This window comes from Monopterus albus, unplaced genomic scaffold (assembly GCF_001952655.1).
Source record: "Monopterus albus unplaced genomic scaffold, M_albus_1.0 scaffold267.1, whole genome shotgun sequence".
In the NCBI taxonomy this organism is placed as follows: domain Eukaryota; kingdom Metazoa; phylum Chordata; class Actinopteri; order Synbranchiformes; family Synbranchidae; genus Monopterus; species Monopterus albus.
The window spans coordinates 221,214-234,698 of NW_018128147.1; the positions used below are offsets into that span (position 1 = coordinate 221,214).

Genomic DNA, 13,485 nt, shown 5'->3' on the forward strand with positions numbered 1-13,485 from the left:
TTTGCAAGGAGGAATGGGCAAATATTTCAGTCTCTCGATGTGCAAAACTGATAGAGACATACCCCAAGTGACTTACAGCTGTAATCGCAGCAAAAGGTGGCGCTACAACGTATTAACTTAAGGGGGTTGAATAATTTTGCACGCCCAATTTTTCAGTTTTTTATTTGTTAAAAAAGTTTGAAATATCCAATAAATTTCGTTCCACTTCATGATTGTGTCCCACTTGTTGTTGATTCTTCACAAAAAATTACAGTTTTATATCTTTATGTTTGAAGCCTGAAATGTGGCAAAAGGTCGCAAAGTTCAAGGGGGCCGAATACTTTTGCAAGGGACTGTATATGTCTCCACTTGGCTCAATCATTTCACTTTCATTTTTATGCGGACGATGTTCAGATTTACTTGCCGCTGATCCAATGTGACTCAAATGCCCTCATCCCGTTGCATAACTGCCTTCGTGCCTTCGTTAAACATTGGCTATCACAGAATTTACTCCACTTAAATGAAAGTAAGACTGAATACATCGTTTGTAGTCCTGACTCCTCTGCTGTTGTACCTAATTTAGGTGCCTTAGCCCCATTATTTACTGATACTGTGAAAAACCTAGGAGTATTATTTGACAGTAGCCTCAGATTTGACAAGCAAATTAGATCTGTGGTCAAAACCAGCTTCTGTCACCAGAGGCTTTTAACCAAGTTGAAGCCCTTCCTGTCGCATGTGGATTTAGAAAAAGCCATTCACGCTTTCATCACTTCACGACTTGATTACTGCAATGCCTTTTATATAGGAATCAACAAATCTCTGCTTTGGAAGCTTCAATTGGTACAAAACGCTGCTGCCCGTCTACTCTCAAATATTCCTAAGTATGCCCACATCACCACTGTCCTTCACTCGCTACACTGCTTGCCAGTGCAGTTCAGAGCTGATTTCAAGGTACTATTATTTGTATTTAATTCTATTAATGGCCTCGCTCCACCATACCTGTCTGACCTGTTGTCCATTCGCACTCCGCTTAGGGCTCTACACTCTTCAGAGCACAGGTCCTTGGTTGTCCCGCGGACAAGACATAAAAAAATTGGGTAATTGTTCGTTTGCCGTATATGGCCCTAGGCTCTGGAACTCCTTACCGCCGGAGATACAGTCCATAACTGAGCTATCGTCTTTTAAGTCAAAACTAAAAACTCATCTCTTTAGACAGGCTTTCTGTGTCTAATGGGCTCCAGTGGCATCATGTTGATGTCTTTTAGTTTGTTGTCTTACATTTATAGTTTGATATGGAACTCTCCCATTAGCGTTTGATATTATATTGTGTGTTTTCATTTTGTTCTTGGTTTTATTGCTTATGTAGGCGGTTTTATGCTCCTAATATATGTTCTTCTGTGAAGCGCTTTGGGCTCCCCACTTCGGGACAGGATATTCCTTCCTTCAAGCTCGGGTCCTCTACCAGAGGCCTGGGAGCTTGAGGGTCCTGTGCAGTATCTTAGCTGTTCCTAGCACTGCACTCTTATGGACAGAGATCTCAGATGTTGTTCCTGGAATCTGTTGGAGTCACTCTCCCCCAATGTTCCTATTACCACAGGGACCACTTGTGCCTTCCCTTTCACATTTTTTTCAGCCCTTGGCATTTCTCAAGCTTCTCATGTTCCTTCATCCTGATGCTTGGGATTGCTACATCTATCACTACGGCCTTCTTCTTCTGTTTGTCCACCACTACTATGTCTGGTTGGTTGGCCATTACCAGTTTGTCAGTTTGTATCTGGAAGTCCCATGGGATCTTAGCTTGGTCATTCTCAACCACCTTTGGAGGTGTATCCCATTTTGACTTTGGGACTTCCAGCCTGTACTCAGCACAGATGTTTCTGTACACTATGCCAGCCACTTGGTTATGGCGTTCCATGTATGCCCTGCCTGCTAGCATCTTGCACCCTGCTGTTATGTGCTGGACTGTCTCAGGGACATCTTTGAACAGCCTGCATCTGGGGTGCTGCCTGGTATGGTAGACCCCTGCCTCTCTTGATCTTGTACTTAGAGCCTGTTCCTGTTCTGCCAGGATTAGTGCCTCTGTGCTGTCTTTCAGTCCAGCTTTGTCCAGCCACTGGTAGGATTTGTCAATATCAGCCACTCCTTCTATTTGATGGTGGTACATACCATGCAGAGGTTTGTCCTTCCATGAAGGTTCCTGCTCTTCCTTCCCTAGTTCCTCTGGTTTCTGCTGCCTGAGGTATTCACTAAGCACGTCATCACTCGGGGCTATCTTTCTGATGTATTCATGGATCTTTGTTGTTTCGTCCTGGATAGTGGCTCTGACACTCACTAATCCTCGGCCTCTTTGTTTCTGTTTAGTGTACAATCAAAATAGGCTGACAAGAATACAAGAAATTCAATCCATTTTCTAATGAAATTTTCAAAATCAAATTGAACATTTGGCCTGTATTCTTAGAGACATGCACAAAATTCTAACACTGAAAATGAATACTGGCTCAGACAAGGTGCGACACTAAAAGATAACGTTTATGTGTGACCATTAGGTAAGCCCATCTTACCACAAAGTTTGTTTAGATACACTGGGCTTCTAAGCCATGGCTTAAACCATACCTCGACAGGGTGGATAGTAGCTCTAATTCATCAAACTTTTGTTGCCTATGGATTTACCAACTACTCAAAGAAATTTTGTTTTGGATGCCTGGTGTGTACAAAACACAATCTACAAAGGAACATACGCATCTCTAGGGGCCGGTTTTCACAGCCCAGACACTCCTTTCAACATATTTGCATGGATTTTAACTAAATAAATTTGAGGGGAAGAAATATTGCCTGCTAATCATTTTTCCATCCATATTTCCAGTAGTACATCTTGATACATTGACAGTAGCAAAGGCACTGCAAAGACATTACAGTATACCTAGTTTTGGAATGCCAGGAAAATACGGTGAAAATGGCACACACTTTGTTGACAGTGTGATTCAGCATATGGACCTAAAGAATCACTGTGCTTATCATCCACAGTCAGCAGGACTAGTGAAAATGTTTAACGGGACCATTAAGTCGAAACTGAAGAAAACTATGACAGAAACAGAGAAGAACTGGCTTTACTGCCTGCCCTTAGTGATATTAAACATGCACCTTATAGCGTCCCTGAACTCAGCCAGTTCACTAGACAAGATGAACAGGCTGAGGAAAAACCTGGCTGAGTACATGAGAAAATTAGTTAACTAAACAAATTGTTGTTTCTGCTACAATCCCAAGACAGAAGAGCAAAGCAGAACCAAACCCATTACAGCCAGGAGACTGGATCTTTCTCAAAGCCATAAGGGGGAAGATGTGGGCTGAACCCAGGTCCCTGTGCTCCTGACAACACCAACAGCTGTAAAGATTGCAGAAAGAACCTCCTGGATACACCTCACTCATTGTAAGAAAGCTCCAATTCCACACCTTATGGACACCATGTGCAAGCATAATTACTTTACAAAGTAGCGTTCATCCTCCTGCTGTATTTCCCTTATACTCTTTGAGTGAAGCCACTCCATTCACTCCAGGGTGATGTCTGGCTACAAAGGGAGTTGTGCACCAACATGGGGCAGCCTTCTCAACCCCAGTGAAGAAACCAACACACCCGGGGAATGCTTAGGGTAGAGGCAGGCACTGGAGAGACAGGAGGATGACCACTGATGGGTGGCATCCATTGAGAAGACCTCCCTGGTGCAGGCATAAAACCACCTTGGGGCTCCTCATGTGGTTGGCCTTTGTAATAGTCCTCCCACTCCTGAGACTACGGCCTCTTAGACAGAACCAAACAAAGGAGGGAGTGCAGAGATGAGTGGGAGCATAGGTCACAAATAAATAACAGAGCTGGGTTAAGAATACAATTAATATTACGTTTGAGGAGGGGATCACTGGGGCGGTGTCATTTTCCATATGCAAAACGTCCAACATTTCATGGTTCCAGTATCTCAAATGTGATGATTTTACAAAATATGTATTGTGAAGGTGTCACTCTGCGTAACTGGCATTTCTCGTTTTCAAACATCTTACAAACCAAACAAAATTGGGAAAAGGATAGACAATCACTGCATAATGAGCATGACTGATGGAGACAGAACAAAATGCCACTAACACACAGGACATTTCTCTGCAGGGCATTTTAAGTACATTTTCCTGATTATACTCTCATACTTAAGTAATTTAAATATAGGAATTTTATTTCTAACATAATATTTTTACAGTGTGGTATTAGTTCTTTTAGTACTTAAAGAATCACCAGGAATATTGTAAGTATGGTGTTCATTGTTTTTCCCAAAACAAAGTTAAATGGCAACTATTGACGAGTCCAGTGGAACAAATGAAATTATTTGTTGTTCATCTTATATGGTAGTGGGTATATTTGGGGTTTGGACAGATATTTGCCAATGGCTAAAATGTTTTGGAGTCATTTTAGAGGGATTTCTGTTCAGTTTTAATTGCCAGGGAGGAGACTCCAGCCTCACCTGGGCGTGGTGTATACCTGTGTACGACGTACCAGAACACCCGCTCAGGGTGCTGGTGTACTAATTGGTCACAGACACTATGGACTACAAGATCAAGATCAAAGATTTTATTGTCAATTCACTATACATGCAGGACATACAGAAAAATCGAAATATTTCTCTCTCAATGTTATGGTTAGTCCCCCTCACCAGGAGGGTGAGGGAGAACTGAGGTAGGTCTCAAGTATGTAGACCCAGGTGCTAGTGGAAAAATTGAGGTTTAATGGAAAAAACACAAAGTGACAACATAACAGAGCCAATGTATATACACCCAACTGAACCAGGGTAGGGCAGAGATGGCTAAGGAACCCAGGACGAACAGGTGAGGAGACAGGCTAACGGCAGGAACCAGGAGAGTAGGAGGATCAGGACGGACAGGTGAATAGACAAACTAACCAGGAGGATTGGCGAACGAAAAAGGAAATCCACAGCACAGGAACTGTCAGCATGGACATCTAGAGATGTGTAACACAAAACATGTAACCAGCGTACAAAATGAGATCCACAGCACAAGAACTGTCAGTGTGGAAATCAAAATAACGTCTGGCTAACCACGAATATAGGTATCTAGGTATAGGTATTACGGTGTATGCAAGTTAATGCTCCGGCGATGACGGAGCATCTGCCAGAGGTTCAAATAAGGTAAGGAAGTCATTACAGTAATGCGCCTCAGCTGTGCGCGACAACCCACGAGTCACTAATTACAGCAGGGGACACAGCTGAGGTACTGATCCCACAAAAAAGAGAGAGCAGGAGAGAGAAAGGCAAAAGCGAGGCAGGTCGCGCCGAGTGGACCTGACACTCACCTAATATTGAATGCCCATACCATTTAAGAAACTAAAATAGAATAAAAGTAGAGTAAACTTAGAATAAGAAAACTAAATTAAAGTAATTAGGATAAAATTAACACTAGCGGTGTTTGTGATGACCAAAAGGGGAGTTTTTGATTCTAATTAAGCCAGCTGTTCAAATGACAGATGTAACTCACTTGCAGTTATTTCTCATAGGAACCTCAACTCTGTGTAGTAAATTTTCTGGTGTGGTTTAACACTGAAAAGGAATGAGATGAGAAACTGCTGTTTTTGTTGCTTTTATTCTTGCAATGTAGCAAAGTTTGTGGTGAAACTGCATTATTCGAATATGGTCCCTTCCTTTAATTATAGAGGAAGAGCTCATTTTACTTTTACTTCCAGAAGGCTGGTATTTTTAATTGCCGTAAAAACATTATCTTTATGTTATATTGTTAAATGTTATATTAGTGCAGTTACTTACAGTAAAAAGGTTTAGGGCTGAAATAGAAAAAAATTCATGCATAACATTTCATGTGGACTGTCCCTTATCAGTTGTTTAAAAGACTTTTAGCAATATTGCAGTGCTGCAATTAATTCAGTTGAAAAGCTTTTGTGCGATACTAACTTGCCAGAATGTATCAAAGTGTGAAAATATATCACAATTATCATTTTGTCCAAAGGTTGAGTTTACTGCCCACTTTATATTGTAACACAGCCTCCGTCCTATATCAACAACACTCAGTGTATTTTATGTTAAAATAAATCCCCTCGTCTCTGTGTAAGATTCTGGGCTTACAAGAAATATTTAAAGACCCAGTGTTAAAATGTCAAATTCCCACTATCATTGAATTGTCCTGTTCAGTTACATCCCCACATATTTTCAAAATAAATATGTTCCTAAATACATATTTTTATTCTATCTAAATATTTTGTCTAAATAAACACATCTAGTCAGTGCTAATCTTAAAGGAAACTGAGTTGGAGAGTCCAAAATGGTAAATGCTAATGGAGCTTCCTATCTGTGTTATACTTTTCAGTTGTATTTAGCCTCCTTAGTCTGAGTTTAAACTGCTCCACAAGAGGAAAACTTTAACAACAGTGATGACCCACATGTCAGGAATTTGAGTGGGTAATGCATACTGCTAGAGCAACGGATGTATTCCACTGTATTGCATGTGTAGCCTCTAGACCATTAGCTACAGTACCTCTGCATTTAGATTGACACCAAGTAACAATCCTCAAGGCCTGAAATGTGTTCTCTCTCTCTTTAAATAGCTAAAACTGCCCACCGATGAAACGTTTAAGACTGTACATTATTTGTTCCCTGTTGCAAATCCATCTGTTCCCCCCACTGTCATGATCCTGCCCCATCCGCTTCCGGTGTCCTGCTTTTACTCTGGTACTCTGGTACCACTTCCTGTCACCAGCTCATCCTAAACCCCGGTAACTTCATCTCATCAAACACACTGTTTTCACCTACCACTAATCACCCACACCTGTTCACCACAGCATATAGCAGCTCCTCACAGTGTGAGGTAGTGCCAGATTGTTCTATGCATCATCTAGACTCTCCAGCATTATTTCCCTGTGACTGCTTTTCTGGTACCGAAACCTTGCCTGCTCTAACGACCTGTGATCCAGCCTGCTCCCTCTTGCCTGACTGCCATCCTGAGATCAACATCCTGCCTGTTCTACTAGCCTGTGATTCTGCCTTGCCTTCCCTGCTGCCCTGCCGGAGACTTCGACCTTGGACCGTATTAAGTACCACTCTTTTGCCTGATCCCTCAAGACTGTGTGTATTTCTGTTTTGATCACGGAAAGACATTAAAACCTGTTCTACTGCCTCAGCTGACTGGCTCTTTAATTGGGTTCACTGTTCCACCTTCACGGGAGCATCACACCTCTCCCTGACACCCAGAGCAGAATACTATTCTGCCAATTACACGTATGAGGAAAGTGAGGAGATATAGGAATTCTGACTTCCTGTAACACCACCATGAATGTCACTGAAACCTCACAGGGTTATAACTTAACTCCTCCTGGTTTGTAAATCAGACGACCTCCAGTTTTGACCTCTGGTGGCTGTGTGGGGACCTTAAACTTCAACCTAAACTCCCACCTGACCGGCAGGGAGGCTGCGCCCTGGTGCTTATGGCATTCCAAATAGTACCAGCACAGGCATTAGCACTAGGGATCCGGGGGGTCCACGGCCACTTCCTCGCTCCGCCGAGCAAAGACACAACTGTGTTATGAAAATGACCGGGTGTACTCTGACGCCATAGGGGTCCCCAGGGGAGTGCCTGATGAGTTTAAAGCCCAAAACCAAATTGCTGCAGGATTTGAATCCTTTTTGATGTGGTGGGTTACAATTAATACAGACGTAGACTGGATCAATTACCTATATTATAACCAACAAAGATTTCTACATTTTCTAGAGATGGATTTAAGGGGACAGCTGGACAACCACTGCCTACTCCACTCATGTCTTGGCAAAACAGAATTGCTCTCGATATGTTAATGTTTAAGGAGGAAGGGGTTTACAGAATGTTTGGATCCACATGCTGCACATTCATACCAAATAACACTGCTGGAAAAGCAGGAGTTGAAGAGGGATACTGTCAGGTTTGCCCGGCTGCACCTTCCTCTCTTCTCTCTTTCTCGCTCTAGTCTGCTCCTTCTCACTGACTCTCTTGATTAACACACCTGTCCTGATTTTCTGACACTCTTCAGCTGCGCCTCCTTTGTCACTCCCTATTTATACTCGGCCTTACCTTCACTCCCCTGCTGGTTCTTTCTAGTTGTTAGCCTTAATTCCATGTCAGATTATAGCCTTTGTCTCCTGTGTTCCACGTCTTGTTTTCTTATAGTTCTAGCGTCTCCTGTCACTTATCCTGGACCTCTCCTTTGGACCTGGACTCCCTCAGCTCCACCTACCTCTTCCACAGGTCGATGCACAGTCTCCTCATTACTTCTTCTCTCTGCTACTCCACAGTCAACCGGATCACCACCTTGACCAGCTCAGGAGTGTCGCTTTTCCTCGCAGCCCAACCTCATCACTTCATGGACAAAACCCCTTCACAAATGTTGGTCTTCACCCGGTGATATTCACTTCAGTCATTCACTCTTGTTTGTTGTATATTGTGTTGCACCCCTGTTTCACCTTTGTAAATAAATCCACCTATTGCACCGAAGCCAGCCGCCTGGGTCTGTTCTTACTGCTCGCTCATTATTATATCGAGCGATCCTTACAGATACAGAAGAACATGGTATCGGCCTCCTTTTTGTTTTTATTCTTCTCTTTTTAACATGAGCTTTTATTTTATCATGTTGATTAACTTTGTATTGATGAGAAAAGAAAAAAATAATTAGGTTAATTGCTTTTAATTTGATTTATTAATTTAATCTGGTTTCTGAGATTGATTACTGAAATGTGCTTTACATTGTGTATTACTTGTATAAGAACATATAGACGGGGGAATTGTTGGAAAAATGTTTATCAAGGGACAGTAACATCAGGTGTTTCACAGTACAATTACTATACATTCTGTACTGGCAAGGAAGACACAGTAAATCTAGAATAGATACTGTATGTATTTAGATACCGTATGTATTTTACTGATTGTGTTTTGCTGTTGTGTGCTTACACCAACTCAGTTCTCATAAGCAGTCAGACTGCAGAGATACAGCCATATCTCTTCCAGGAGCCAACGATGACAGAACTTGTCACGACTGTTAAGTCTGACTATATAAATGACCCTCAGAGAGACTGCCTCTCTGAGCATTCTCTTCATGCAACCATGTTGTGTGTATTAATGCTCCCTTGCTGCAAGAATAATTAAATCCTAATATTATTCACATAAGTGGCCTCGATCTGCTTTGTCTATTTTTTTTAATAACCCTAACAGTAACACTCACCCAAGTTCTAAAATTCATAGACTCTTCTAATGATGCAGAGTCAAAAACAATCATCATCACTCTGGCTTTGTCTGAAACCAGCTCAGCTTCATGAATGTATTATTAGGAAGTGAAGGGGTGGGGGGGTTGAACACTGCTGAGTCTAGTTCGTCTGCTGTGGAGGGAAGCAGACAAAGGGTAAGCAAGGGAGACAGCGGTAAATGTGATGATTCATCACTCACCATTGCTGCATTAAACCAAACCATGTTCAAGGGTTGCACTGATAACTATATGTGTCATGTCTCGTCAGGCTGCCAGGAACACAGCAACTGGGTGTGTGTAGTCCACAAACAAACTGCCACCCAGGCCAGCTGGGGCTTGTTCATCTAATTCACTCATCACCTGTGTCACTAATGGCTTCCTTTAAACCACACACAAATGTTATTACTGCCTCTCAAAGGGTTGATTTATCTTATCTACCTCATAACTTCCTTCTCAATTCAATCATAAACACAGGCTTCTGCATTTATCCAAGAGCATATCTGCATATGCACCTTGCAATAACTGATGAAAATGTACAAGTGTGGAAACATCACACAAGGGCCATGGTCTTTGTTGCACAGAATAGCCTGAATGTATAGTAATGTGGGCAAGACAGAATATTGCATCCAATCCACAGGAGAACAGATGATTTGGAAGGCATGTTAACAGTGAGCATACAGTATTCAGCAACATTGTTTTAATAAAAAGCAAACACACAGGTCAGGTCATTGGCATACTATCTCTGCAACTATATCATCAGTAATAATCCAAACCTCTCTCTCAACTGTGTCCTCGTGGAGAGTGGATGAAAGCTTGTATTTAAATGTTTAATTTTTACCATTATATAAAACTCCAGAAAGCAGCTCTCATAAAAACAACCCTGAGTCATTGTCAGCGTCAGTGTCACACCTTTCTCCCAGGACTTTAATCCTTCAGGAGAGAATTTAGGACTGATTCCAGGTACTTGATAAACATAAAATAAAAATTTGATAAATAAACATTAGGATTGTTTACCCTTGACAATAATTACTTGGAAGACACTGGTGAACTGTAATGTAACCTCTTTCAAGGTTATTTACTGTTTTAAAAATATAGTATGTTGGTCTGTGCTAGTTCCTTCTCTCTATATGTCATAAACTCAGATTCAAAATCAAAAAGGCAGTGGCCAAAAAAATTAGCACCCCTGCATTTCTGCAAAATAATGCACCACTTCTCCCAGAAACCTCAGATTCTTTGGTATTCTCATGCTGATTTCTTTTGTTTGCATTGGAACAACACAAAAAGCTGAGAAAAAGTAACAAAGCCAAATCTGATCCATTCCACACAGAACTCAAAAAAATGGACTGGACAGAATTACTGGCACCTTTTCAAAATCATCAGAAATAGTTGTATTTCCAGCCTGTGACGCTCCTTTAATTTGTAATGAAACTCACCTGTAGCAACCAACAGGTGCTGGCAACATAGAAATCACACTTGCAACCAGTTAAAATGAAGAAAAGTTGACTCAACCTTTGTGTTGTGTGGACCACACTGAGCATGGAGAAAAGAAAGAAGAGCAAAGAATTGTCTGAGGATTTGAGAATAACAATAATGGAAAAACTTGGACAGTCTCAAGGCTCCAAGTCCATCTCCAGAGATCTGGTTGTTCCTGTGTCCACTGTGTACAACACCATCAAATTGCAGGCACAGGGTGAAACAGTTTCAGCTCACACTACCCGTCACCATCTGAATGACAAGGGACACTATGGCAGGAGACCCAGGGGGCCCAGTGCTGACACAGACACACAAAGAAGCCACATAAAGAAGCCAAAACTTACCTGAGGAAGCCACAATCCTTCTGGGAGAATGTCCTGTGGACAGATGAGGCTAAAACAGAGCTTTTTGGTCGAGCACATCATTCTACTGTTTTCAGAAAATGAATGAGGCCTTCAAAGAAAAGAACACGGCCCTTACAGTCAAACACTGTGGAGGTTCACTGATGTTTTGGGGTTGCTCTGCTGCTTCAGGCCCTGGATGTCCTGACTTTGTGTGTGACATTATGACATTTGAAGATGAACTCTGGGGCCCAGTGTCAGAAAGTTGGGTCTCTGTCAGAGGTCATGGGTCTTACAGCAGGACAATGACCCAAAGCAGACTTCACAAAGCACCAGAAATGATTTCAGACAATGAGCTGTAGAGTTCTGAAGTGGCCAGCAATGAGTCCAGATCTAAATCCCATAGATCACCTGTGGAGAGATCTCAGAACAGCAGCTGGGAGAAAGAAGCCTTCAAATCTGAGAGACCTGGAGCAGCTGGCAAAAGAAGAGTGGTCCAAACTTCCAGTAGAGGGGTGGAAGAAACTCACTGATGGTTACAGGAAGGGACTGATTTCAGTTATTTTGTCCAAAGGGTGCGCTACCAAATATTAAGCTGTGTGTCAATAATTCTGTCCACTCCATTTTTGGAGTTCTGTGTGTAATGGATCAGATTTGGCTTTTTTGTATTATAATTGCAGCAGTTTTCTAGGAGAAGTGGTGAGTTACCTGACAAAAATGCATGGATGCCAATATTTTTGGCCATGACTGTAAAACACACGATAAATGCAGTTACATATCACATGCTGTGTTCTAGTACTGTATAAACTTTTACTTTTTAAGTTTTTCTGAATTCACATATTGCTCTCTGATGCAGAAGTCTTTATTTTTTGACAGCAACTGTGCACCCCAGCCATAGCTGCTTTTGCTAAAGGCTGGCAGCTACTCCCATTGAGTGTTTGCAGCACTGATTGACCAAAGCTCACATTAAGCCTGCTGCATTCACTCTTTTAGAGGTAACTACATGGCACAGTTTATGATGATGGGTTTAAAGTACAAATGCTGTAACCTGAATAAAATCAAACAGCATCATCACATCAGCCCTATAAGTACAGCAGTTTTGAGAGAAGGTCAAAAAAAATAACTGGTTACTACACAAGCTTTGCTGTTAGGCAATTGTACTCACACAGCTTTTCAGTGTTAGGAAATACATAAAGAGAGCTGGTAGGCACAGATGGAAATAAAAAATAAATAAATAAATAAATTGCCACTGGTCCACATGTGCTACAGCCCCATAAGTTTACCTCCACCCACACACTTGGCTTCATGTGGAATCACATGCGCATCTTCCCCATTCCACCTCCCTTTCACACAAACACACACACTTCTGAAGTTCCTTACCTGCATGTTTGATCTTAGACCACAGTAGCATGCAAAAAACATGGCAGTGCCGTAGTAACATGGAGGAAGCTGAGAGATAACTGCTAAATCATCTTTAAAAAATTAGAAACAAAAATCAGAGACAGAAGCTGTGGGGTCAGATAAAATGGAGGTGGTAGCATCGCCGAGAGAAGTACTGCTCTGATTGTACCACACCATTTTTTCTGTGAGGAAATGTAAAACACCAATAAAAAAGACCCTTTACTTGATCCAGTGCTCTACTGCAGCTCACAGACGAGCAGGAGGGACTGAACTGTCAAAAGGAGGGAGTTAAAATGTGCATCTCACATGAAGTAGAAAGCAAACGGGGGGAAATCTGCTGGCTAAATGTGATCAGCTTATGCAGGAATGGTTGGGAATTAAAGGAAGACAGAGGAAAATAGAAAAATGTAGAGTATGTATACAAAAGACATAAACATACAGAATATATACAAGTACAGTCTGTACGAGTAGTGCGGTGTGTATGCTTTCAGTAATTATACACCTCTGGGGACTTAGAAGAACCTACAGATTTTTTTTATTTCCAGAAAGTGCATATTATGCTGGATGAAAATTTTTTATCTCTTACCGTATACACACATACTCTTTTTCCTTCACTTTCACACACACAGCATTACATAACATACACTATACCACACTGTCGCTACTACAGTGTTCTTAAGAAAAACAGCAGACAAGAGCAACACCTCACTATGTCACCAAAACATCTTTAAACAGACAGTGCTTAAAAAAAAAAACCTAAAAACCCTAAAATTCTAAACTCGGAATGTACTACTGAGTCTGAAAGAGCAGAAGAATGAGACCACTGTTTGTTATGCATTGTCAGCCTTTTGAAAAATAACATCTATATTGGTATTAACTAGACAGCACTCAAAGAGCACAAACTTCTACCAAGGCAGCTCACTGCCCCAAAAACGCCATTCCACCTAAAAGCAAAATTCCCATGATAGTCTGACCCTTATGATATGATTCCTTGACCATGCAAACCTGCCCTTAGCATTTGGA

At 41.6% G+C, this 13,485-nt stretch overlaps 1 protein-coding gene across 15 annotated transcripts in view; it reads right to left on the reverse strand.

Moving 5' to 3' along the window:
- dlg2 (discs, large homolog 2 (Drosophila)) overlaps window positions 1–13,485 on the reverse strand; it is a 316,297-nt gene that overhangs the window by 182,690 nt on the left and 120,122 nt on the right. The window contains exon 1 of one of the 15 annotated variants that reach the window (XM_020621773.1): window positions 12,442–12,958. The exons of the other annotated variants lie outside the window; for them this stretch is intronic. Coding sequence (XP_020477429.1) covers window positions 12,442–12,483 — 42 coding nt within the window. The 5' untranslated portion in view covers window positions 12,484–12,958. Of the gene's footprint in view, window positions 1–12,441; window positions 12,959–13,485 lie in introns of those variants that run through there. 15 annotated transcript variants of the gene reach the window in all.